Raw genomic sequence first — 27,084 nt, 5'->3', positions numbered from 1 at the left:
AACTCTGTTTGCTGGTTTGATTGGGTTCCAAAGAGGGGGCGGGGCGGGGATTTTGTCCCCGAAGGATGCGGGGAGGGGAAGGGGAAGGGGATTAGATATTCCCCGCGGGGAGGGGAGGGGGATTCCCCACCATCCCCGCAGAGGGGAAGGGGAAGGGGAGGGGGAAAATTCCCCGCAGAGGGGAAGGGGAAGGGGACCCCAACATCCGGCCCCGACCCGCCCCGTTGCCACCCCTAGGCCCAGCCTAGTAAATGGGGATTTTGAGGAAGGATATTCAGATAAGATGTAATTAGGGGTATTTGGTTGATCTGACGATCCTCTTTGGGGTAATGCCTTGGTGGGTGGCACTTCCCTAAATACGATCGTAGTTAGACTACAGAGATCGGTTGCAGTGGGGCTCTTGGGGTCCTAGAGGATAGGCTGTCGAAGCCATGCATCGATCCCACTCATGACCCACTTGACCCATTAAGATTCTTGTATAATCTGAGTACCGAACTTATGCATTGGACGGACGGATGAGATCATCTGTGAGATACAGGGAAGATTTATACTTTGGCATTGATATAATTAGGTGCATATACCATAGTAGTGTACCAGTGGTGTATGTAAATCAATTAATTAGAGGAAACTTGGATTTCCATTGCTGTAGATTTGAGAGAGAGAGAGAGAGAGACAGAGACGTTTTCTACTAAAAGATTTTAGAGATTTTACATACACCATCTTTGGGCACCATATGATTTCTCTTAAAAGATATCGTTCAAATTTTGGTCTTAAAGATTCCTTTATTTTGGTAAGTATGTATGACGTTTGCTTTCGTCTATATTCCCAGTTTCCCACTTCCTTTTATAGAAAAATTTTATTACTACATTTGCTTGGTCTAGAGACATTTGGGTTTATACACACGCATGCCAAACATGGACTAGGTGACACGGCCCATCTATTTATTTATTTTCGTTGGGTAATCTTGGATTGAACCTGGAAAGCCTCAACCAATTGAGATAGGCCTAGACGTGACACAGCCCATCTACAACAAGACCTAACATATAAATGATTTGATTGATTTATTAAGAAAACAAAGTCCAACATGTACTCTGTCACGCTCTTATTTTTTACCTAGAAATATATTTTTCATTATATCGAGGAATCTTTCTTTCTTTTTTTTTGAGAGAGAGAGAGAGTGAGTGAGAGAGACCCATCAATCTATTCACTACTTTACTCACATGGATGAGAATCGCGGGTACATCACATTCATTACATGTCTGGCCTGATATTCCAAGCTTGCGTGTAAAAATCAAAGACATGCCACTTGCCAGCTCACAGACAGTTGAAAAAGATGGAGTCCATGGACTTTTTATCCACAAGAAATTACTTGAGTAGGTGGGGGTTGGGGAGTTGGGCCACTGGAACACGTTACCAAGGACCAAGCAAAGGTAGAGAAATGGAATAGACGTCCACTTACATTTACAAAAGCTGTACTAGAGAAAACATGAAATGCATATATACTAGGAAAGGGGGAAAAAAAAAGAAACTCCATTATCATAAAGTAGAGTCGTAGAGATCCATGGCCAAGGACAGGAGCAACTAGGTCTTTGATTAGGACTTGGATTTGAAAGGAATGGCCCTGATCACGATTTGGTGATATACAGCTGCAAGTGCAGCTCCAATAAAGGGACCCACCCAGAAAATCCACTGCAAAATGAGAGAAAGAATGCAAAAAAAAATTCAGTTCATAAAACTAAGAAGCCATTAAAGTGCTGAATGTGGAACTACTCTAGTGGAAGGTTGGATTGATTAGAAGTATAAACCAGCTGGTTTCCAAAAGGAAATATATAACATCCTTAGTTCATAATATCCTTGAGTTATATAATTTCGCTTTTCATTAAGGTATTGATATTTCAGCCTACTTTTTTCATTGATTAAGAACGAATGAGGAGGAACTTACGTGGTCATCCCATGCATGATCTTTGTTGTAGATGATAGCAGCTCCCAAACTTCTAGCTGGGTTTATTCCAGTTCCTGTGATGGGAATGGTTGCCAGATGAACGAGAAACACAGCAAAACCAATAGGAAGAGGAGCCAGGATCTGTTCATTCAACAACAACAGCCAAATTTTCTCAGAAAATCAATCAAAACCAAGAACTCCATTTCAAATCTGAAATCAAACAAAGAAATAGGGCCCATGGAAAAATGTCATTTAATTGCTTAGTCTTAAACGAAGACCCAGCTTTCGATGGACCACGACAAATCAAAGTGCAAGATATTTCCAATATTTCTAACGGCCACCGGATAAAAACCAAGAGAATGTCTTCCACTGTAATCTCTGTGTAGAGGTTTTTTGATAGCCTCGTTGGTAAATGTTAGGCATACCCAACCGATATGCCAAAAAGCTCAGGCCCTTCAATCCTGTCCCATAACAGGCTGGGTCCCACTTAATCTCATGCTTAGGCATACCCATACTTAGGACCTAACATTCCACTATGGTCCGTCCCCATCTATTGTCCTCAGCGGCACACTATGTAGCAGCTTTCGCTCTAGCCTTTTTTCCGGGTAGCCCTTTCGACAGGTCACCCTTTCGGTGGTGCTGGCCCACACTGTGGGAACTTCACCTTGCCTTTCACTCAGGCTTTTTACTAGGTAACCCTTTCTTGTGTTGTCCCTCCCGTGACTCAAACCAAGGGACGTGGTGATTGGTGAATGCTTCGATGCTAAATTAATGTTAGATACCTAAACAATAGGTCAAAAGCCCCATACCTGATGAATCAGGCTAGAGTAGACCCTTTAAACCTGTCCATACCAGAGTGGATACCACCCCTAGTTCCCTATCCAGGCAAGCTCCACTTAGTACCTAGGGAAGCCCCCACTTAGTACCTAAGGCCAGTTAAACCCAGATCATGACCTCTCAAAGCTCTATACTCCAAAACTTCCCTTGCCCAATCCATACTCTTCATATTAGAAAACAATTAACAAATACAACGTGAGAGATGTTGGGCCACAATTAAAGACCATGAAAACACATTCACATGGCTTAGTTGATAAAGGAGATGTGATTACTTACGGGGACATGAGAGTCTCTAGCACTTCTCTTGGCATCTGTGGCTGAGAAGACAGTATAGACTAGAACAAAGGTGCCAACAATCTCAGCACCAAGACCATCCCCTTTGGTATAGCCAGGGTTGACAACGTTAGCACCACCGCCAAGAGTCTCATAGGGATGTTTCTGGAAGCCCTTAACCACCCCGGCTCCACAGATTGCACCCAAACACTGCATTATCATGTAGAATATAGCTCTTGTAAGCGAAAGCTTACGAGCCAGAAGCAGACCGAACGTCACTGCTGGGTTTATGTGACCACCTGTATCATTTCCATGCACAATTTTGTTAAGTAATGATAAAAAAATTTTGATAAAGATGCGGAAAAATGAAAGTTAAAAAAAAAAGGAAGATATCAAAAAACAAGTTCACGGACGGGAATCCGGAAAGAGGAAGATAAATTCACGGGAGACACCGCATGAAAGATAAAACGACAAAAAATCCCGAAACCCTAGAGTTTATCTTAGTTTATACAGAGGAAAGAGATATGAACAGTGCACATTTGTTGCGAAAATAAAAAAGGCTACTGATGTTTGATATCACCATGTTTTGATAATTGCAATCACTCATCTTGTCTTTTATTCTTTAAACAGCTCTCAAAGGTTTTTATAGTTCTCAAAGAGCTCTCAAAAGTCAATTAAAAAAGAAAAGACAAGTTGAGTTTGTGCAATTATTAAAACATGGTAGTTCAAATATCAGTTGCCTAAAAAATTATATAATTTTATATTGGTTCTGTGAGAGTGGTTCACTGCTTTAGGATAAAGAAAAACGTTATGGGGGTGGATTTTATCCATCAGATGGGGGGAAATATCATTTCCCTGTTTTTTTTCCTATTCATTTTCTCCTCTAGTGGTGGAAGTGGGTATTAATGTATTAGACTGTTACGGATGCGTGCAGGAGAAAGAAGAAAAATAGAAATCGAAAGGGAAAATTCAGCCAAAAAGAAGAGAAAAAAGTAAAATAAAAAGACAAGGAACCCCAAGAAAGATAAAAATCTGTCATGGGCTTCCTTTGTTTTTCCATATAATAGCAACAATTTAGAGAAAAAGGCAGAAAAGAAGAAGCTAACAACAAACAGTAACATATTTATTATCTGAACCCTAAGAAAAATCTTTAAAAGGAAGAATAAATTCATTGGTCATATAAGAAAGTAATAAGAAAAGAAAATTGTCATCAAGATAAGGAAAAAGCAGAAGCCAAAAGAAATATTTACAAATATAAAAGAATTAAAAAATGTATATACAGTTACTCAAACCTAACAAAAGCTTAAAAAAAAGAGTACAAAGTCCATATCATTCCAGGAAAAAAGATAAAAAATTTCCAAAGAGATACTGAACAAAACTTAGGCTGCAAAACGTTTTAAAGGAACTTGCTGCATAAAGAAAAAACAATTTTTAGGAAGACAAAAGTACCCCTATCACGTTGTAATATACAGAAATTTCCTTGAAAACGTTTTGCAGTCAAGTTTTGTTCCACACACACACACACCACACACACACAGAGAGAGAGAGAGAGAGAGAGAGAGAATTACCTGAGATACCAGCAGTGCAATAGACAAGGGCAAAGATCATACCCCCAAAAGCCCAAGCAATACCTTGAATTCCGACACTGGAACACATGCTATCAGATCTCTTAACCCCCATAACAGTCAAAATAGTTATGTAGAGGAAAAGGAAAGTGGCCATAAACTCGGCGATCCCGGCCCTGTAGAAGGACCATGAGCTCAGCTCCCCCGGCTCGAAAAATGGCGCCGGAGGCGGCTCCTTGTAGTCCTTGTCTCCTCCCTGAGCCGCCGTCCCGATTGGCTGCCTCTCCGGATACTTATTCGCCCCAAGATTCACATCCTCCTCTTTCCCCTCCATATTAAAAACACAGGGTTTTGTTTTTTTTCAGTTTTTCTCTCTTCTTTCTTCTCTATCTCTATAAGACTAATCAAGCTCTGTGAGGGAGGATGGGAAGAAGGTGAGGTGGATTTATAGCGTAACAAGGGGGGAATGAGGTGGGCCCCGGGGGTTTATTAAATTTAGTTTTAGTTTTTAGATAATTTGTCTGCTAGTGCGACGGTGCGACCGGCCATTCAGGTTTCACAAAGATCTGTACTTTAATTTATTTTCAGATATCTATTGAGCTTGCCGTAGATTGGGAATCTTGGGTGAATATCGGACCGGTTAGAATTGTGGTGAACCGGGAACTCTGATTGACGCGATGTGTGCCGTCAATATGATCTGAACGGTTCATCAATTTCGCCAATGGTTGGCGATGCATTAGATCCTTATTATAATAAGGGTTTGAAAAGTGGTACAATGAAGGAAGGGAAATTATTTAGGGAGATGAAAATTGGCTACTGATATATACCCACAACAATTTTTTATAACGAGACAAACTCACACTGTCTTTAATTGTTTAACCAGCTTTTAAAGCCCATTACAATTCCCACAAACCTCTCAGTAGGCAATTAAAAAGGGAAAGACGAAGTGGGTTACTCTCATTATCAAAACATTGTAGTGCAAATATTGGTACCCTAAAACATTATTCATTTTTATGTGAAGACAAACAGAAGGTGTGGAAGATATAGTTTCTGGGCTTAGACCTCATTTTGTTTGTCCTTTCTTGAAAATGACTTCATTTCTATCTCTCGTGTTTGATTTTCCCTGAAAATAAAGTGATTCTCGAAAAAAGTAGCTATTTGCAAGTTCTTACTTCTGATTCAATTGTAAGAATTTGGCGATCTGTTGCTAAATTAGTCTACCATTGTTTCTTATGTTCCTTTTAGTGGTGTCGTCCTCCATGTTGAAGACCATCTTCCTGCATATTCCATTCAAAGAATAAAAGTAACATGGGGCGGTGGAGAACAGCTTCTTCTCTTCCCTTCTTTTCTGAGTTGTATTTGTTTTCATCCAAGGCATGATTACTGACTCAAGTACAGCCAGCAAGGCTATGAAGATAAGATCAAATTAAAGAAATTTAGGTAAATACAACATGTCTATATTACATCATATTGTTGTTTGTTTATAAAGGTCTCCTTATATTTTAATCAGATTTGTTTGTCCCACTTCATATTGTTAATAATAAACATAGTAACAAAACACAAGCACCTTACATGAGTTTACACAATTAGACAAATTTGCCTTAAACAATTGATAAGTCTCAACTTTAGTGAAAGGCTACTGAGTAATGATATGTGAGAAAATATTGTTAATAAGACATGGTTACAAAATTATTATCAAGTATTATTCATGCAATTATGGGGTGATCTAAGCTCAGAAGATTCTCCAAAATCAGCCTTTCAACTTGTAATGAAAGGCTGATATCAAAACTTAAAGGCAAACATGGGTGATGTCAGTCATAAAAACTCTGTTTGTTCTTGTGCCACTAATTAAACTTCATTGCCATCGGGGTTAGAACATATCTGTTTTAATATAAGATGTGTTGAGGACATCTTAATGCTAAGTAATGGGAAATAATTAAATAATTCATGTCTACTACACACCTTATAAAATATAATAAGCCCAGCTAACATTAGTACATTGTATATTAAGTATGTATAAGATGAGGGAAGATAATGCTGCCGCCAAATGAGAAAATTAGTTAAATAACATATGCGATAAGCACTTTTATTAAATATAAATTAATTAGAGTTTTTATATAGATAACGTATATCAGCACTACGCTCTTTTGATAATTTCACTCCTCATTTTGTCTTACACTTTTACTTACAGCCTTGAAAAGCTGTGTGCTACTATCGAAATAAGGTAGTGGGGATATCAGCCACAATGAGAAAATGGAAATATAGGACAAAATGATAATAACCTTAGTGGAAGAATATTTACATTTCACTGTTGAGTGACAGAACGTGGTGATTACGAGAGTCTATTTTAATCATTTTCTTCACGTGTGTCCTTTCCGACGATTCTTAACCATCCAAATACAGGTTCTGGCCTTACAACAGATCTGAGCCGTTCATGGCAACCGACCTTTGCCGTCCAAAGCTGGGTGTTCTATCTCATGAATTGCCTTCGGACGGAAATAAATTATTTTTGTAGAGGTCACACCCGAATAGACATTTAACCACTAGTCTTTTGACACGTGTAGAAGAATTTTCTGGTCTTTGGACCGGAAAGCAGGAAGATTTTTTGAGTGGACAGTTTTTTCATACGGGCGAAAGGCCCAAGAGTCCAAGACCTTCTTGTGGCCTTTTTCAACATCCCAAAAGCCCATCATAACAATTGAAGACCCTCAAATCTGATATTCGTGGCATTTTGCTTGTCGGAATCTAGCAAATAACGTATCAGCTTTGAAGTGTTGTTCGAGTCTTAAGTTAACCAGAGATTTCATTTTTCAAGTGGACTAAAGGCCAAGAAGAGGAGAGAAGAGTACAAGCCTTGATAATGCTTAATCACCCGCAAAGAAATGTTTTCTTTCTACTAGTTGCCGACACCCTGAAAAGGCTAACTAGCTAGTTCGATAAGAAAACACTTGTGCTATACTATTAAGGTCGGCATAGGGCCCCAAACATAGTCAAGCCTACCACACTCTCCTGAGTATTGCCCCTTCCCTATTAGCCTTTATTAGTCAGTCCAAAGGATGATTGGGACCTTTCAATCTGTAGGATTTCTATAATGTGATGCTCTTCTACTGAACATAGGATCATCCTTTGGAGACGTTGTTTGCGGCTCGAGCTATTTACGCCAGGGCAATCCAAATGAATGGTTTGGATATTTGAATAAGCTGGGCCCCATTGCATAGTGCACGCCCTGATAATTGTGTCGTTGTGCCAGAGTTGTGAGGGCTTTGAGCCAAATGGATAGTTCACTGCGCTCATCAGTAGCACCTGACCCGGAGATGTTAATCATCCGGGCACTTTAGAATAGTGTACTCTTCTTATTCAAACCGGAGTTTTAAACTAAACTTCTCCTCAAGAGGATAGATGCATGGGGTGATTCAGGTGAGATACAATGTAGATCTAACTTGCTATTCACTCATGGGATCCGAGGGTGGTACTTTTTTGAAAAAATACATATAGGTACATCTGGACATAATATAGAAACTTCAAACTAGTAATGTACTCATAAGAGAGATAAGAGAGATCTCAATCGATAAATAATATCTTTATGTGTCGAGGGGCTACAGGGGCGCAACTCGGGTCGGGTTGGATCGGGTTGAGGCCAACGCGACCCAAGCCGAGGAACCCATTTTTCCAACCCGACCCAACCCGACCCGATTTCAAACCCAGCAGGGTTCAACCCAACCCGACCCGACCCGACCCGATTTCCAATTCGGGTCGGGTTGACTCGAAAAAATCACAGCCTAGCTATGGCAGTGTGGCAACTATTTGACCCTCTTCAAAGTTATGATCTGGTTCTGATTAAACTCCTGAATCCAGAATTAAAATGGTACCAACAGTTGTTGTAGTTATGGCCAGATTAGTTGTATAAGTTTATTGGTTGATGGCACTAACCACCTCAAGCACAACAACATGAACATTTGCTAGCTTCCAAGTAGCACAAGCTAAAGTTAACAAAAAAAAAAGTCGGGTTACAATTTGGGCGATCCAACCCGATTTGTAATTTGGGTAATAAAATCCCAAACCGACCCATAACCCAACCCGGCAAAAAAACGGGTTGAACCCGTTGGGTTCAGGTTGAGCCCGACCCAAGGAAGTCGACTCGGTGGACTCCACGATGACGCAGAGGAGTATTAAAACTATAGTTTGAAGAGATGAGTAGTATCTCAAGTTAAAAGGACAGGCAATGAAGAAAACTCAGACCGGTCTGCCCACTTCTTTTTTATAGGATGCAATTGTCACATGAAGTGCTCATCCCACTGAGGCATGGAGAATTGTGAAAGCAGTATTTTGATTTCTATTACACGAAAGCCTTTCTAGCGAGACGAATGTGAAGAGGAAAAGCGGAGAAGGACGTATACTCCAAAGAGAAATGCACGCCTGGCTTCATGGGTCCCCCTAGTTTGGATGTTTCTTTGCAATCGATTGTGGGTTCGAGCATAAATAAGTGCACCCAACCATGTTGACACCAATGTTAAAGGGTCAATCGTCCAAAACCCATGTGTGGCCAACTGACTATATGCTCTGTGTGGGCTTGGTGCAGTGGAAGCTGTTCGGGATATATACTAGTCACAGAGTTTCTAAAATGACCTCTTGTCAGCTTCGGTTCCCCTTTTTTTGGGTACAATGGAGGAGCTTTAGACCATCTTAACATTATTTACGAGAGAAATTATACGGTGGACGGCATGCATGCACGTGCTGCCCAAAAATACGGTGGGGCCCATATTGTTTGGGTGATCATCCTATCCTTCCGATTTGTGGAGGTTTGAAATTGACGGCACCGTTTATAAACCTCCACGGATCAGAGTTAGGATCATCCTATGGAGAAGACTTTTTGGACACAGCCTATCTACATTAGGGCCCAACGAAAGAATGGTTTGGATCACCCAAACGATGTGGGCCCCACTGTATTTTTGGGTTGCACGTGCATCCATGCCGTCCACCATATAATTTCTCTTATTTAGGATACGGTTCATAAGCGTGCACCCTTATGGGTCTAGTTAAGCAAAAATAAATTGGTGACGTTTCACGGAAATAAATTCAAGGGAAAAATATAGATACACCCCCTCAACTATGACCAAATTCCACTTCTAACCCCATGGTTTTGAAGTTACCAAAGACACCCCCTAGACTATCCGTGGGTTTTTTTAATGTGACGGAGGGGACGGAGAGGAGGAAATGACTATAATGCCCTCGTCCTCCCCAACTAAAAATTAGGGTTTCATACCTGAAAATTGAAAATTAGGGTTTGATTCAAACCCTTGTTTTTATCAGTGTTTTTTTTCTTGAAATGTGGGGTTTGATGTAGCCATGGAGTAGGGTTTCATTGTCCGTGGTGGTGACGGCGGCGGCGGCCTGTGGTGGCTACGGTAGCAGGAAATGGCGTAACCCTAATTCCTCTGCAATTGGCTTAAAACCAGTGACGAGGGTATTTCTATCCTCAAAATATTAATAATGGTTAGTTTTAGTCATTCCGTGAAGTTAAACTAACAGACCGTCAACGGAGGGGATCTACTTTAAAATGTCAGAAAGCTGAGGGGGTGTCTTTGGTACCTTCGATACCACGGGGTTAGATGTGGAATTTGGCCATAGGGTGTATCTATATTTTTCCCTAAATTCAAAGCTCATTTGGTAAAGAGAATACTCTAGCTCAAATGGTAAAGAGAATATTCTTCAACCGTGAGCAGGAGCAGAGGCACATACTCAATTGGTAAAATTTGGTAAAGAGAATATTCTTCAACCGTGAGTAGGAGCGGAGGCACATACTCAATTGGTAAAAATTGGTAAAGAGAATATTCTTCAACCGTGAGTAGGAGCGGAGGCACATACAACCCCAACACACACACTCTAACACAAAGAAGGAAGAAGAAGACCATCAGCTAGTGGAAGGATCCTTCCCCAAGCACCCAACTATTACATTTGAAGAAGAAAGGGTCATCTCAGGTGTGTTAGTGCTGATCTTTATGTGTAAATTGTATTATGCATTGTATCGAGTGTTCTATATTGTATACTACTGCAAAACAACCAATTACTCCAAAACCAATTATTGGACTCAAATAAAACAAACACGGCATAAAAAGACGAAAGTCTGGTACAAGTGTATCCCCGCATGGGTCCTAAGTATAATTGCTAGGATTGATTTTGACAATAACTATTTGCACACTTCCCCTACTTACAGAGAGTAGAGTAGGGGCGTGACTGTCATCATATCCTATATATATATATATATATATATATATATATATATATATATATATAAGTAAAGCGGAATCCTCTAAGCCGTGGTGGTGCCACGTGTCAGTCCCCTCTATCCCGCATATTACAAAGGTTTCTAGAATCTCAATTAATGCACATTTAGGAGAGTCTTGGGCAAAGCTTCTCATTCTCACCTACTTCTCGCCTACTTAATACGGCGAGAGAAACGGATTCTCTCCTGTGTACAAAAAAACACGGATTCTAAAAGGTGGAATTTTCCATAGACTTCTCCACATAATTTATTGCCTACTTTAATGATTAAATATTAGCAAAATCGTTTCCTATTCTTTCTCAAACTTGATATCCTTTCCTTTTATAAGGTGAAATTCCATGGCTGGCTGCTTGAATGAGTGGATAGAGAAAGCAGATGTGGTCCTCTCCTGTAAGCAATAAAAAAAACCGCTTCACTCACTGAAATAGAGGTCTATTGCAGGGCATGCATGTTGCTTTCATATTTATGATGAGTAATGGATAGGAGAGAAATTACTCTAGAAAGGGCAGGAGGGAGTTGTGTTCTCTCTGTTGATCTATGCATGTACCCATGAAACAAATGGCTTGGTAATTGATTCGATTATGTAACTATTTTTATGGCTTGGTAATTGATTTGATTATGCTATTTATTTTCCATGTGGATGTTTTACGATGATTATTAGCTGGTAATTCTATTGAAATTGTTGTGTTATGCACTATTTAGAGTGGACCAATTTATCTATCTCTCTCTCTCTCTCGCATTCTTTTTCTCTCTATCAAAATTTTTATTTAAAAAGATTTTTTATGGGAAATTTTGTGTTATTAACCTTTTACGAGGTGACCATCATTATTTGAATTGACTGGATGGTCGAGTTGATTTATATATGCGCCTTCACTGTAATACTTCATATGTAAATGACTTCTAGTTTTTTCTATACATTATAATAATTCTCAGTGCTGGAGATCTTACCATTAAAAGAGTTTAATAGAAAAATTATGAAAAGGTATTATTTCATGAATGGAGATCTTTCCTATAATAGGACTTCTCAGTATATATATAGGTTGTGGCCCATCTAATGGACGGTTTGGATCATCCTATAGTGCAGCCCATACCGTACATTTTAAAAAAGTTAGGAGTGAGATCATCAAAATACGGTAGTGGAAATATCATTTCTCAGTAACTTTTAAACACGTTTCCCACAGTTTCTTATGATTCGGTTTCTTTTTTAGTCAACCCCGTGCAACGCACGGGTTTCCAACTAGTTGTAATATAATGTGACGCCTCCGTTATGGCATCCTGGATTCCACCTTTGATTGATTTGAACCATCCACTTGATAAGCGTTGCTTTGGATCACCCAGGGGCCAAAAATCAGACCAACAATTCAATCCTAACATTCAATATTATGTAATTTTGAACCATCCACTTGATAAACGTTGCTTTGGATCACCCAGGGGCCAAAATCAGACCAACAATTCAATCGTAACATTCAATATTATGTAATTTTTGTTCTTGAACATGGACAGTAAAACCCAGGGGCAACTTGGGTTGGGCCCGGCTGAACTTTTGCTAAAAAATAAATTGGAGTCAACCCGAGCTGGACCTGATTTTGTAGTAAAAGCCCGAAATGAATTCCCAAAAATCGGCCCCCAAATTCAAAAAAAGTCACCCCTAATGACTAATAATACACAATTACAGGATGTTATAATCGTGTGATCAATGTGACTTTTGGGGCATGGGAAATCCAATGCCAGGGTTATCAACTGAACGGTTCGGATCAATCAAAGGTAGGGCCCATTGTGCTGTAAAGAAAGTGGGGTGGGGGTGGGGAACATTGCGCATCATCTCAATTGTGCGATTTTTGTTAGGGCTGCAACTCGAGCCGGGTTTTACCTGACCAGCATCGACCTGATCCGAAAATAGCCTGAGTTGGGTTTATGTTTCTCGGGTTTTGGGTTGGGTCGGGTCGGGTTTAGGATCCAAAAACCCGGATGAATCTCGGGTCGAGCCGGTTTTGAAGGGCCACGACCCGACCCGAGTTACTTAAGTTAGTGTGCATTTTTTTCCTAAAACTTTGTTACTTAAAAGTTAAAACTTACGATTTAAAATTTAAAACCCACATACGCACGCATCGCACAGGCCTCTCTTTCCATCTTTTGTTCGTTTCCCCCTTTCAGCTCTAGGGTTTCAACTTTCAAGAAGAGAGAACCAAGGAGATCTGCTATCACCTAGCCGATCTGATGAAGACGTAAAATATTTTCATTCAATGGTTTTATTATAATAAATCCAATTAGTACAATTGTTTTATTTCCATTCATTAAAAATCAATATAATATAAATAACTCGAAGGCTATGATCTCAGTTGACATGCACATCTATTAGGGGATAAGTTATTAGTTAATTTACTAAATAGTTTGTTGTTTATCTCACATGAGTATAATCATTTTCATTTGGTGATGCATCAAGTTATTCTCTCTGGACTAGTTATTGTTAATGCACTGAAGAGTTTGCCATGCTTGAGTTTTTTGCCTCTATGAGTTGAGTTGCCTTGCCAAACAAGAGTTTTCCTTCAAAAATTGCATCAAAGTGAAAAAATCCGACCTGACCTGACCCAAGATTTATCATGGGTAGAGCCGGGTTTGGGAATCGTGGGTTTTCCGAAAAAAGACCCGGCCGAGGATATTTCTCGGTTAGGGTCGGGTTCTTCAACCGAGTTGCAGCCCTCACTTTTGTATTACAAATTTACAATGACGTCGCGGCATCGTGACGCATTCCTCCTCATTTAGAAAATCGAAAAGTAGGCGTAGCTCAGCTCGCACGGGCGTATCGTGTGGGGGCACTGGTCAGATAAATCTCTCTCTCAAAGCCCAAGTCAGTTAGCAAAACAAACTGGGGACCTCATGAGAACGATAGCGTTATCGATCCCGATTCTGATTAAACTAGTCGGTTCGAGAACGCTAAATCTCATTAGTCTACGTACGCTCGCCCCGCCTCCGCACGTGCGCCACAGTTTTTGAGCAAATTCTCCACCGTTCTCCTCTTCCTTCTCCTCCTCACGAGTCACGACCCAGAGAAGAAAAATCGGACTCATTTTCTTCGAAACCTCATTCAATGTACCAATCTCTATATCTGTAAATCGATGGAATGTTCGAGAAATAGCGTGGTCTTTGAATCGACTCGCTACTGAGAAATGCCACACGGGTTCAGATCGGTGGCAAGGAGTGGCCGCCCTCTAAAGGTTCTGTGATGAGAGGGAGCACTTATAGCCGTAGGATTCTGCAGAGATTCCGCCAGATCTCGATCTCGGCCGTCGGATCCATCAAGATCAAGCTGCTGCTCTCCTGTTGCATCGTCTTCACGCTCTTTATCATCGCAGGCCGAGCCTCTTCTTTCATGGGATGGCACCATCATTATCCCTCTCTCATTCCTTCTTCCCCTCCCAGGTTCGTACGCCATGAATATATTCCCCCTTCTCGATAAACCTATTTGGTAGGATTGAAAATGATTTTTATTTGGAAAATAGAGTGTGATTATAGTGATTGGGGTAAGAATTTTGATATTCAAACCCTAGGTCGGATCCGATGAGTATTTTTCGTTATTTCATTCCTTTTTTGCTTGGACATTCTTTTTCCGTGTGTGATTTTTCTCTAGTAGTACTCAAAATTAGGAAAATTAACTGAATAAGAAAAGTTAGAATCATAGTTGTTTTGTTGTGGTTGAGCTCCTGGAATCTAACGTTATTCAACGTAAACAATTCGCCTCGATACCCAATGAGGGGAAATCTTAAGCAAACAATTAAAGAGGGGACGTGGCCGATCTATTTCTGTTTGATGATTCCAAAATCTAGTTCTACAATCAATGGCTGGTAGAGCTTTCTCTGTGATTAACCCGCACTCACTGAGAAACCATTAGGGGTCCCAAAGTTGTGACTCCGGGAGACCACTCTGACGCTCAAGTCAGATATCGGCATGACAGGGAGAACAAAGCAATACGGTAATGGAGAATGGTAACTCTTGCTAGATAGTGACTTTTCTCAATAGAGGAGTCTGTCTTTGTTGGCCGATTTCATTGGGAGATAATTACCAAGTTTCCTCAAGAGAGTTGGTTTCTATCTTTGAATACTGACTGTTAGGTCTAAAATTGGTAACAGGTTATGGTAGGGCCGGAAGGGCTGATCTGACAAGCCACAGCTGAAGGGCTAGTGGAGTCCTGCGCTGCACAAGCACAGACAAGGATGCAAAGGGTCAGAAGACCAACCCGGAGTGGTGCTCCGGACGGGCGCTTCGACACTCAAGTCAGTATGAGCAGAAGTGCAGAGCAATGTCAGAGCAGAAAGCTTAGGGTTTTTTATCTCAGATCCCTCACCTTGGTACAAGTGAAGGCTATTTATAGTGGTTCTGAGCCACCTGTCCAGGACAGGTGGTAGCCCCTGTATGGACCAGGTCTCATACCTAGGAGGGGCAGGTGGAAGTCCCCGATTGGTCCAGGCGTCATACCTAGCAGGGACAGGTGGAAGTCCCCGATTGGTCCAGGCGTCATACCTAGCAGGGACTGGTGTTGGCTTTGCAGTGATCCCTGTGAGGGCCACGTGTCAACAGCCGATTGGTTGCAGATTTTGGACCCCATCAGTTGCCCCCTGGTTCTCCGAGCCATTTATGACGGCTTGGAGAAGCAAGAAAGCTTACTGCCATAAATCCAAGCCCTTCTGGGCGGCCTGGAAGGGCAGAAATTGCGCTGGAGGTCTGTCCGTCTAGGCCTTCTGGGCGGCTCGGCCGGGCAGAATTTGCACTGGAGGTCTGTCCGTCCAAGCCTTCTGGGCGGCTCGGCCGGGCAGACTTTTGTCTTCTAGCGAACGCGTCATATCCTGTCCGGCTAAGCCTTCTGGGTGGCTCAGCCGGGCAGACTTTTGTCTTCTAGCGAACGCGTCATATCCTGTCCGGCTTAGCCTTCTGGGCGGCTCGGCCGGGCAGAATTTTGTCTTCTAGCGAACGCGTCATATCCTGTCCGGCTAAGCCTTCTGGGCGGCTCGGCAGGGCAGAATTTTGTCTTCTAGCGAACGCGTCATATCCTGTCCGGCTAAGCTTTCTGGGCGACTCAGCAGGGCAGACTTTTGTCTTCTTCAGATGACCAGATTTTCTGGTCGGCCTGAGATGACCTCATTTTCTGGTCGGCCTGTGATGACCTCATTTTCTGGTCGGCCTGAGATGAGCTCATTTTCTGGTCGGCCTGAGATGACCTCATTTTCTGGTCGGCCTGTGATGAGCTCATTTTCTGGTCGGCCTGAGATGAGCTCATTTTCTGGTCGGCCTGGAATGATCTCATTTTCTGGTCGGCCTGTGATGGCCTCATTTTCTGTCCGGCTAAGCCTTCTGGGCGGCTCGGCCGGGCAGGTCTTTTGGCGTCTAGCGATTGCGTCATATCCTATCCGGCTAAGGCGCTGGACGGCCAGGCCGGGTAGGTCTTTTGTCTTCTTCAGATGACCAGATTTTCTGGTCGGCCTGAGATGACCTCATTTTCTGGTCGGCCTGTGATGAGCTCATTTTCTGGTCGGCCTAAAATTGGTAACAGGTTATGGTAGGGCCGGAAGGGCTGATCTGACAAGCCACAGCTGAAGGGCTAGTGGAGTCCTGCGCTGCACAAGCACAGACAAGGATGCAAAGGGTCAGAAGACCAACCTGGAGTGGTGCTCCGGACGGGCGCTTCGACACTCAAGTCAGTATGAGCAGGAGTGCAGAGCAATGTCAGAGCAGAAAGCTTAGGGTTTTTTTATCTCAGATCCCTCACCTTAGCACAAGTGAAGGTTATTTATAGTGGTTCTGAGCCACCTGTCCAGGACAGGTGGTAGCCCCTGTATGGACCAGGTCTCATACCTAGGAGAGGCAGGTGGAAGTCCCCGATTGGTCCAGGCGTCATACCTAGCAGGGACAGGTGGAAGTCCCCGATTGGTCCAGGCGTCATACCTAGCAGGGACTGGTGTTGGCTTTGCAGTGATCCCTGTGAGGGCCACGTGTCAACAGCCGATTGGTTGCAGATTTTGGACCCCATCACTGACTTTAGAGGAAAGTTGCCACCCTTCACAAGGAGTTCCCCTTGGAGACACTTTCCTTCCTGGAGACGTTGCTATTTTATAGGAGATGGTGAATCCTTCTGATTTTCTACCTTTAGGAAGCAAGTTCGGTTTCCAATTATAGGGAGTGCCACGTGTCGCTCATCTAAGGGAATGCTGATTTTACCCCCAACATTGTTATGATGATATCATCACATTCTCTTACGTGCCTAATTGGCCGTAACAAAAATAATCAAAGAAAAGATAGATTAAGGGTTATTTCGAGGCAACCCGACCTCATAATGGTTCATTTCGAGAGGAACCATGACTCTCCTTAAACATAAGTTTCTGTTTGGGTGTAAAATTCTCTCCATTTTCATTTAGATATAACTTCTTAATTACAAGCCCAAAGGATTGCCACATCACTACCCTATTAAACAACTTACATGACACATAAGCAGTAACTAACACCCATAACCCTAAAACACATTCCCACAGTTGCATAATAACTAAATTACAACTTCCCCACAAACAACATAATAGTATGCACATTTCAGTTTTTATTTTCCCTGTTTTGGGTTGACCGCCTTAGTCGGCCCCTCTGTTGTTTAATGAAATCTGCAACCATTCAAAAAAAAACATAATAGTATGCACATATCACATTCTTGTTGTTCAAAATAAACAATTCATTTTTTGATGCAGTCCAAACGTACTACTGCCCAAGGACAGGAAATCTTAGGCAAGAACGAAGAAGGGTCAAAACTGACCCATATTGCTGTTATGATGATATCAATACATCCCCTTGCTGATTGATGCATGAATGAAATTATTTCTGATTTTTGTTTAAATTTTTGGATAGATTTTGTGGGTTTAGAAAGTCTCAAATTGGCTTATTTAGGGACTGATTTTAGGTTTGAAGTTTCTATTTTTTAAGTGTAATTAGAATCTAAGTTAAGGTATGTCTTTTGGGTCTGTTTTAAAGTTAGAAAGTGTTAAAACTTAAAAGTCCCCACTTAGAAAGGGTTTTATTCATAAAAGGTTAAGTGTATCGTATATGTAGGTGTCTTTGGACTGGTTTTGTAAATCATGAAGAAAATTGAAATTTCATGCCATTTTCTCTTTAAGACAACACGATGCTCTCATTGTCTTCTATTTTGGCATGTGCTTGGTTTAATTTGTGTTTTCATAAGTTGAAACTAGTGAATAGTATTAAATTTCAGTGGCACCATAATCAAGCACCACAACAAGGTCAATTTTAAGACTTGTATTTGGTAACATGGCTGAAATAAATTGTGGTCGTAACATTTTGATGGAGACCAATTGAATATCAATTAGTGTTTTGATTCTATTAATAATATAATGTCGTTCTGACAATGGAAGTAGATTCGTCAACGACATATACGGATCGAGTTATGTGCGAGATTCAACTCCTGCGACAAGGATTGGTTAGGGCTATACCAATGGACTCCAAAAATCCTTTAAAGAATTCTAGCATTCAACTAGAAGTGTCCAAGGTGGAACCCAAGCTCCAACATAATCGGGAGTTGGAAAAGGGGTTCAATATGGTGAAAGTTAGCATGGGGGATTTGGGGAATCCAAACTCGTTGTATTGGAGCAGAAGGTGATGCCTTCGACGGAGAACTTGAATTTAACCTGCATGCTATTGGAGATGATTTCTTGGTACAACATGGTAGATTGGAAAATCAATTCTAATTAGATGGAGAAGAAAGTGGATTTAAGCTTGATGCGGTTTATTTCCAGTAGAAAGCTTCATCGAGAAACTTTCCTAGATCGGTTCATGAATATGGAAAATTTCTCTGATGGCGTGATATGACAAAAGATCGGAAGGTCAATTTTGTCAAGGCTAAACTTAAGCGACAATGACAGAAGAGCCTGGAAGAGTATACAGATGAAATTTTCTTGCGAGTGACAAATATTCATCTAGTTGAAACAGGACAACGCCTTGTTGCCCATTATGTTGGTGGACTTCAAAGTCAAATTCAAGATGAGCTTGTGGTCCAACGAATTTGGAATGTTGAAGAATGCCATCAATTACCTGTTAAAGTTGATGAACTCGAACTGATGAGCAGACGGCACATCAAACCAGCCACCTATAACGAGAAAAGGTTTTTAGTACCTTTTGAAGCACAAAGTGATTGCTCAACCACCACTTTTTTATTATTTATTATTATTATTTTTTGAATGGTAATTCATGATGGCGTTGCTCAACCACGACTTCAGACCCTATATTTTCCGAATGAAACCCTTAAGTAGGGGGAGTTTCTTCGTGCAAGAAGGTTCTAATATACTCGAGAGCAATTATAATAATACTAAGTTTTACAATTGTAGAGGAATTGGGCTTGGGCATTTGTCCTTTGAGTGTCCTCCATGATAGAAAATCTCATTGAGCAAGAAAAAGAGCATGGCAATGAGAATGTGGCCATGTGGGTGTGTGGACATGTTTTTGTACCGTGTCAAGTGTGACATTCTGTTTTTTATTGAATATTGTGTTTACCTCATTTAGATAACTCATATCCATGTCGAAACTGGACACACGAATCCATATCTACAAATCATGATTACATATACTTTCTATGTTAGCCGTGTCCCGTTTTCTAAAGTTTGGGGGTTTGCCGTGTCTGTGTCCACAAATCATAGGGTTTAACTTAGAAGATGGAACTAATAGTAAATTTAAAACAAACATTTATTAGACTCACATGTTCAAAATTATAAAGTACAATAAAACTTAACTAGATTTAACTTAGAAGATGGAACTAATAGTAAATTTAAAACAAACATTAATAAGATTCACACGTTCAAAATTATAATTGCAAATATGCTATGATTTGGCTGACACTTCGAATTTGTTGCTGACACACATGTCGTGTCGTGTTCGACACGACACCCGTGTCCACCCGTGTCAACACTCCTTTAGACACTTTTAAGTGTACTGCTAGAAGTGTCTGTAACTTTGTGTGTATGTGCGTGTATGATCGCGCCACTAATGTGTATGATCATGCCACTATTTCTAGATTTTTAGGGGTTTCCATGTCACATACCTCGTATCCGTGTCGAAACTCAGGACACATGTGTCCACAAATCATGATTATATTTACTTTCTATTTTAGTCATGTCCCTGTTTCTAAACTTTTGGAGTTTGCCGTGTCCGACACTCCGTGTCCGTGTCGACACGCGACAGTCGTGTCCGTGTCCACAAATCATAGCAAATATGTGACACTAACATGCAAAAAGCATTATAGTTAATTCGAATAGAGAAGTTTCAATCATCATAGTTATCCCAGCCAACTAAACTATCCGTGAAGTATCCTAGTATCTCAGTATGAGTATCGTTATCGTGTTGTGTCAAACACGGTATGTTGGGCCTACACAGGTATCCGAGTATCGTATTCGTAATGTCTTGTTAAGTTGTTATTGAACCCGATGTTTTTAATAGAAATCAAATTGTGCATGTTTTGGCCATTCATTATCTGCAACAGTATCTCTTCGAGTTTTCCTGTACAATGGGATTTGGACTACTAATATTTCCGGGACTAATGAAAACTTCATGCTAAGTCATTTACGGCTCTTCCATCTAAACTAGCAGGTTTTTAAGAGTGCATTTATGAGAATGTTTGGGTTTAAAAGATGAAAGTACATTTGTTTTCATGAATTAGATTGTGGTTTAGAAGTTTTTTAGTGATTTTTGGTGGGCCACATGCTTAATTACTCGCTTTCATCCATCTATACAGGAAAGGATACACTATCCTGATTAACACATGGAAGAGGTATGATCTTCTGAAGCAATCTATTGTTCACTACACAACCTGCACCGGTGTTGATTCAATACATATAGTGTGGAGTGAGCCTAATCCACCCTCAGATTCTCTTCATGAGTTCTTAAGGAATGTTGTACGGTCGAACTCTAAAGGTGATAAAGTTATTGAACTGAGATTTGATGTGAATCATGAAGATAGCTTGAACAACAGATTCAAGGAAATTAAGGATTTGAAGACGGATGCTCTCTTTTCAATTGACGACGATGTTGTATTTCCTTGCGCTTCAGTAGAGTTTGCTTTCAATGTCTGGCAAAGTGCCCCTGCTACCATGGTGGGATTTGTACCACGCATGCATTGGGTGGATAAAATGGTAAGCCTAACCATTTTTATTTTGTTTCTGCCACTTTATTTTGCGTCTCTTAGGACTTTCTCTGCACAGTTCTTACTGCTATGTGGATTTTTATTTATTTATTTGTCATGGTTTGTGTTTCAGAAAATGTAAAGTTCTTAGTATTTTTTCACTGGAGTTTTCCTGCAAATTTCAATTTCAACTTCTCTTCATACATAGACTCAATTAAGTCAAGAGATTTATTATCTCTATACATTTCCTTGAACAGAAACATGAATAGTAATCCAGCAACGACTCTTCATAGGAGCTTCTCTGTTCTTGGAGCGCCTCGGGATCGGTTTTGACATTACAGAGAACTCAAAAACCATGACAGAATAGCCATATTTTCTTCTTCTTCTTCTTCTTCTTCTTCAAACCTTAGGATATAACACAAGCATTTGGGTTCTTTTCTACACTTTGGACATAGTAATGTGAGTCATATGGGGATTATAAGCCTTATAGGCCTTGCCCACATTGGCTATCTGCTCGTTTGGATCTTTCTTATTCTCATCTTCCTTCTTGTATTCATCCTTCTTCTCTTCTTTCTTGGGTTCTTCTTTCTTCTGAGGCTCTTTTGCCCGCCCGACCGAGACTGTATCTGTATGCCAGACTTTCCACAATTTGTCACCCCATCGACAGGATCAATGCCTCGAATCACTGTCAATTTTTTTAACTTTCATGTCGATGGAGATGGACTCAATCCCTGAGATACTAGAGACGGTCCTCATCACCATCTATTTGGCTTCGTCATCATGCCAATCTAGTTTCAAGACCACCTTCATTTCTTTCGATTCTCCGCTCTCCAAACCAGATGAAGCAAAAGCAATAAATCAACAATCAAAACAAAAAAAGGCGGAGTTGAAATATGAACAATGAAGTTGAATGAGAAGAAAAATTAGAAGAAGAAAAGATTGATTGTTTAGGATTTAAACGAATGGAAAACAAGTCCCTAAAGTTCTTAGTATTTGTGGTTATATACTCCAGTATCAGTTGTCACAACTGATGTTAACTAGCAGGAAATCATGGATCCCATCTTCTTCTAATTTTTTTGTTCTGTTTACCAGATTGATTTTAATGCTTTTGCTAGATGGTGTTTTTTAATAATTTCAAGGTAATGCTAAAAACTCAAGACTTTTTGAGCTTGACTTAGTTTATAAAAAACCTGCAAGGTACTTATTTACAAATAGGGTCTCAACTTGCTACTTGCAACCTCACCAAACTGACTCAAGTCGGTTGAATCCCAAGTTGTTCTATAAATTTATTGAACATTATTTAAAGAAGAAAATTACTTTCCTCATTCAACATAAATCGGATAACTTGCTAAAGAAGAAAACTATTTTCCTCAATCTGAACCTATCAAAAGTCACAGAAAATGGCCATAACCAGGAACCTACTATTTTGGACCAATCCAACCATCATGAGCCCTTCTACTGATGTCGCCATTTAAAAGTCGGCATACTTTTTTGTCACTGAACTTTGTGCTACTTCTGAGCCTGAGACAAAAAAAGTCTTCAAATCAACAGAAATGATTATCATAAAGATCAGATCTTCAAAACAAGGTATGAATAATTGCAATTGGATATTTGGGTGAAAAATAATGTCTCCGAGAATTTTCTGCATCATTTTATCCACTGCAGTCTATCAACATATTTCTTCTCTCTTTATATGAAATTATTTTGGATTTTCTTATGTTAATTTAGCCTCTTTAATTATGTTTCCATTGTGGAGTTTCTTCTTGCAGAAAAGTAGTATGGAATATTACAATTATGGAGGGTGGTGGTCTGTTTGGTGGATGGGTAAATACAGTATGGTGCTTTCAAAGGCAGCATTTTTCCACAAAAAGTATCTTGATTTATACACGAACCAGATGCCTGCATCTATCCGAGATTATGTAACCAGGAACAGGTTTAACTACCATGTCCTTGATTTTTCATTCATTTATGTAATCATTGACACTCTTCTTTCTACGTCTCAGTGATTGTTTCTACATTCAACATTCTTTTCACTAAACTTGGAATAGATGCCTCAGGAACTGTGAAGACATTGCAATGTCTTTCCTTGTTGCAAATACAACTGGTGCTCCTCCTATATGGGTGAAAGGTAAATAACTTAAAATTCTGCCCTGCTTCTATTTTGCGACTCCATAGTAGTCACGATAAATTGTCAACGTAGTTGCTAATCTCGTCTATGGTTTTCTTTTTTGGCTTCTAATGTAACAAGGACACTCCATTTTTTGCAATATTGTCATGTCATGCTTGTCTGTACATGTTGACACACTTTTAATGAAACACAAACTTTGATGTGTCTTTTATTTTTTTGTTTTTGGGTTTTGGGTATCATATTCTAATCTGTTGTTATTTTTAAATTTTAATGTGTTTCTAATGATCCATACACATTTGAGATATGCTAATATCCTTTCAGAAAAATGAGATTTTTTATCTTTTGTCAGTTCCACTGGAGAGGTGGCATGTGGGTGTGGTGATAAGGACCATTCATTGTATAAACCACCACAACCCCATCTAATGTGCATGGGCCCACACTGAACAGAGATGTTGTCCGCTTGATTAAAGCTTGCAATTATCAATGTGCAGAATTTCTTTTGAAAAATCCTACAAAAACACATCTTTTGATTGAGGGATTTTGATTGTCCATTTGGCATGGTACCACACATGTGGGACATCTCATTGTGGCCCACAGGATGAATGGTCACAGTCGTCGTACCCTCTCACCTTATCTGAGTGGACATTGTAAAGGATGAGAATCCTTCACCCAAGGACAAAGAACTGTTCCATACGTTTTAATCTCTTGTGCTTTCTTGTATATCATTATTATTGTACAACTGTCAAGACAGCAACCCATTGGGTTTTCCAAAGTGACCTTACTTGGCACTGGCACAAGAAACATGTCTAAGATACATAAGTTGCACCTTATTTGTGATGAAACTCATTTTCTTCGTCATTTGATATGATTGTAGAAAGATATGGTGATCCCACGGCAGCAACAATTAGAGCGGGATCTGTTAGATAGAACGGGATATCAAAAGTGGATCAACAAAAGAATAGATGTTGCTCATGGAATAAATCATGTAGAATGCTAAGAAACCTTGACACCAAGGGATTGGAACATGACTTCCATGTGGCCGAGCGAAGTGAGACACATCCAACTCACCGCATTGAGTGTCTAAGGCAGCCATTCCTTTTGTTTCTTGACATGAATGTTTTTGTTCTAGATGACTTTGCTCCCTGACCTCCCAACGATAGCTGCTCTCAGAAAATCACAAACCAAATCACCGTGGTTTTTAAGCTCTGAGGTCCTGTTCCCTTCAACCCCATGAGAAACTTTCTTACTTCCCTTCAACCCCATGTGAATTGTTGGGGAATGCTCATAAGTTGATGGATCTGGGTTCTACAGTGCAGCTACAGGGTTTACTCTCAGGAACATGTATACTTGAATTTGCTTGGTAGAAGCCGTTAGAAACTTGTTACTACACTAATTTTATTTGGGATAGGCGTCCATTATTAGGAAAATATACGGAGCATTAGGTTTCTCAGTTTTACCAGGGTTAACAGATATGGCAGTATATACCGGGGCAAAGGTTTGTGGGGACTTCCTGAACCTTGTGAATAGTGATGAAGTAGAGGTAACAAGTTTGAGTTGGTTTAAGGGCGGATTAGATTTCAACAGGCAGCGTGATGGAAAGGTGGCTGAGAAAGCCATAGTACGAAAGATAGTTCTAATAAGAATATAAACTGTTGCTTGGGGCTGGTCAATGGTTCTGGAAACAAAATGGATGGCTGATGCCACTTGCAACTAGGAAGTTCCTCAATGCCAGAGAAACCCACCCTAGCAATATCATATCAGCACCTGAGAAATCTGCAGGATCCAATAGCCAAGATTAGAGTGGAAGCTAAATCTTTGGCAATGCTGTTGTGTTGAGAAGTTGGAGGGACTTGATCTCTGACAATATGGAGATCCCATGGCGTCACGATGATCATGATTGTAGTTGTAGGCCCGTGAGATCTGTTTGAAGCCAATATAAAGTTGTGAGCAACACTTGGCAATGCAGCCGTGCATAAAAATACGTCATTTTGCAAGAACTTCATCTTGAATTGGAACTGCCCATGAAGGCCTGGGCATGTTGAGTCAGCTATCTTTCATTGACTTGACTGACTTGAACAATTCAGAAGAAAAAGAAAGGGGATGTAGAGGAGAGAGAGGAGGCCTTAAAGATGTTGGGGAAAAAGAAAAGACCTTTTTTTTAATGGTGAAAAAGAAAGGAGGTGTGGAGGAGAGAGGAGGAGACCTTAAAGATGTTGGATTAAAAAGAAAAGAACTATGTGGAGTTTTTAATTAACTCGGTAAGCTTTAAAAGAAATCACTGCTTCTCAGGCCAGAAGTGAGTTGTTCCGTCTGAGTTATATGTTGACCACGTAAGACGTTGGCTTATATTTGCCTTTTGTGCTGTACAGATTGACAACTTGGACAAGAGGGTATCTAGTGTCTACCAAGCTGCAGGAGATAATATTAGGGCATTCTTTGATGTCACTTGTCGGTTAGAATTAGTTAACATGATTGTACATTATCTTGTATGGGAGGCCAGGTAACTTATTTAACATCACTGAAAATCCAGCCAGGTAGGTGACTTGGAGTAGATGAGGTTGAGGCTTGTGTTGCAACATTGTGCATATGGTGTCAGTCCTCCAACCAAAATAAAGAAAATAAACGATAGGAATGCTAAACGTCAAGACCTTGGTTACCAGAACTGGTTGTAGGAGTTGATTTAGCAATAATGCATAGAAAATAAGCTTTTTAAGACTCAAAACATCTTAGATATAGTTGCATGATGCCATTAAAAAATAAGATATATAGTTGCGTGATTTTTCACTTTGGATGCAACTCCCACTCTTGAATCTCATTATGCATAAAGGGGATCATCAATTAGCTTATTTTATACCATCTATTGCTGGATTATGAAGCTGGGGCAGCATCCTAAGTGGAAGATTCTTGTCTTGCCATAGGTAGTAACTCTCTACTGTAAGCTAAAGTTTTACCAGTCCATTCATCCTTTCTCCTTCACCTTGGCTTTTCTGGTTTGATTTCATAAACAACGTGTGTAACATAGACATGGACAACTCTGCATGTTTTAGATACAGATCTCTGGAAACCCCAATATACTGACATACCTATACAGTTTACACTAGAAGGGGTGAATATATTGGAGATATGTAGAGTATAAATGACATTAAAAAAACAAGAAATATAAGATCTCACTTACGGATAACTTGGAAAAGTAATTTCTGGAATCCTTCAGTTTCCTGTCCAAAATCTAGGATCTGAATATTAAGAGAATGACTTTCTTGAAGTGGCCTTAATCTGTCATTATTGGTTTAAATTGCAGGTAGGATATTTGAGATTGGTTCGACCGGGATCAGTAGCTTGGGTGGTCACAGCGAGCGGAGATCCCAATGCCTGAATAAGTTTGCCGCAGAGTATGGTCATATGCCTTTGGTATCGACTTCAGTCAAGGCCGTGGACAGCCGCTACATTTGGTTTTGGTAATCTTAGAGATATCTGTATTGGTTCATTGGGTTTTTTATCCCCCATGAATTCAGTCAGCCATTTTTATTTATCCATTTGTATCATATCAATTTCTTCAATGCTTCACAAAATTCATGTGATTTGCTGTTGTAGCAGTTCACCTTACCATGTGTTACTCCACATATCTTGGTTGGAAAGAGATATTGGGCATAACTCCCCAATCTCCGTTGTAATTTTCTTTTTATTCAGCATCAAGAAATTTATTACTTATGACCCCGGAATAGTTAGGGAAAGAAAATGAACAGTAGTCCCATTAAACAGGCAATAGTCTTTTAATTTGTTACATTTTCCTATGTATACAATCCAGGTTTTTCTTCTTTTCTTTTGGGTTAGTGATGATGCTTACAAACAATTACTTGCAAGAACAAAAACAACTGAGGGACACCCAAAACCAGGAGA

General features: G+C 40.3%; 2 protein-coding genes and 1 pseudogene across 3 annotated transcripts; 1 reads left to right on the top strand and 2 right to left on the bottom strand.

Annotated features, from left to right (window-relative positions):
• Positions 1-1,189: 1,189 nt before the first annotated feature.
• Positions 1,190-5,037, bottom strand: LOC143850799 (putative aquaporin PIP1-4). The gene is made up of 4 exons (XM_077360053.1): positions 4,621-5,037; positions 3,056-3,351; positions 1,943-2,083; positions 1,190-1,689 (listed from the first exon to the last, which is right to left on the bottom strand). Exons 1-4 carry the CDS (start codon positions 4,949-4,951, stop codon positions 1,594-1,596), a joined length of 864 nt encoding a protein of 287 aa, XP_077216168.1. The 5' UTR covers positions 4,952-5,037; the 3' UTR covers positions 1,190-1,593.
• An 8,679-nt stretch (positions 5,038-13,716) lies between these two features.
• On the top strand, positions 13,717-27,004 carry EPC1 (Nucleotide-diphospho-sugar transferases superfamily protein). 2 transcript variants are annotated; one of them, XM_077360948.1, is made up of 5 exons: positions 13,717-14,320; positions 20,673-21,069; positions 22,829-22,992; positions 23,108-23,187; positions 26,486-27,004. In XM_077360948.1, exons 1-5 carry the CDS (start codon positions 14,124-14,126, stop codon positions 26,644-26,646), a joined length of 999 nt encoding a protein of 332 aa, XP_077217063.1. In that variant the 5' UTR covers positions 13,717-14,123; the 3' UTR covers positions 26,647-27,004. The 2 variants fall into 2 exon arrangements, with proteins under 2 accessions (XP_077217063.1, XP_077217064.1); XM_077360949.1 differs by having other exon boundaries at positions 13,720-14,320; positions 23,117-23,187.
• Positions 21,466-22,530, bottom strand: LOC143849374 (heavy metal-associated isoprenylated plant protein 39 pseudogene; annotated as a pseudogene).
• Positions 27,005-27,084: the final 80 nt, after the last annotated feature.

Source organism: Tasmannia lanceolata, unplaced genomic scaffold, assembly GCF_043159265.1.
Source record: "Tasmannia lanceolata isolate RefF3 unplaced genomic scaffold, GAP_Taslan_0.1 ptg000018l, whole genome shotgun sequence".
In the NCBI taxonomy this organism is placed as follows: Eukaryota; Viridiplantae; Streptophyta; class Magnoliopsida; order Canellales; family Winteraceae; genus Tasmannia; species Tasmannia lanceolata.
The sequence above is the reverse complement of the archived record's forward strand: the minus strand, read 5'-3'. Positions and strand labels throughout refer to the sequence as shown.

Excerpts from the sequence above, each read along its gene's own strand:
- LOC143850799 (XM_077360053.1), bottom strand. The coding sequence starts at position 4,951 with ATGGAGGGGAAAGAGGAGGATGTGAATCTTGGGGCGAATAAGTATCCG. Across the intron at positions 3,352-4,620 it reads TTGCACTGCTGGTATCTCAG|GTGGTCACATAAACCCAGCA; the intron begins GTAATTCTCTCT and ends GAAATGATACAG. Across the intron at positions 2,084-3,055 it reads CTAGAGACTCTCATGTCCCC|ATCCTGGCTCCTCTTCCTAT; the intron begins GTAAGTAATCAC and ends TTGAATGAACAG.
- EPC1 (XM_077360948.1), top strand. The coding sequence starts at position 14,124 with ATGAGAGGGAGCACTTATAGCCGTAGGATTCTGCAGAGATTCCGCCAG. Across the intron at positions 22,993-23,107 it reads GATTATGTAACCAGGAACAG|ATGCCTCAGGAACTGTGAAG; the intron begins GTTTAACTACCA and ends AACTTGGAATAG. Across the intron at positions 23,188-26,485 it reads TCCTCCTATATGGGTGAAAG|GTAGGATATTTGAGATTGGT; the intron begins GTAAATAACTTA and ends TTTAAATTGCAG.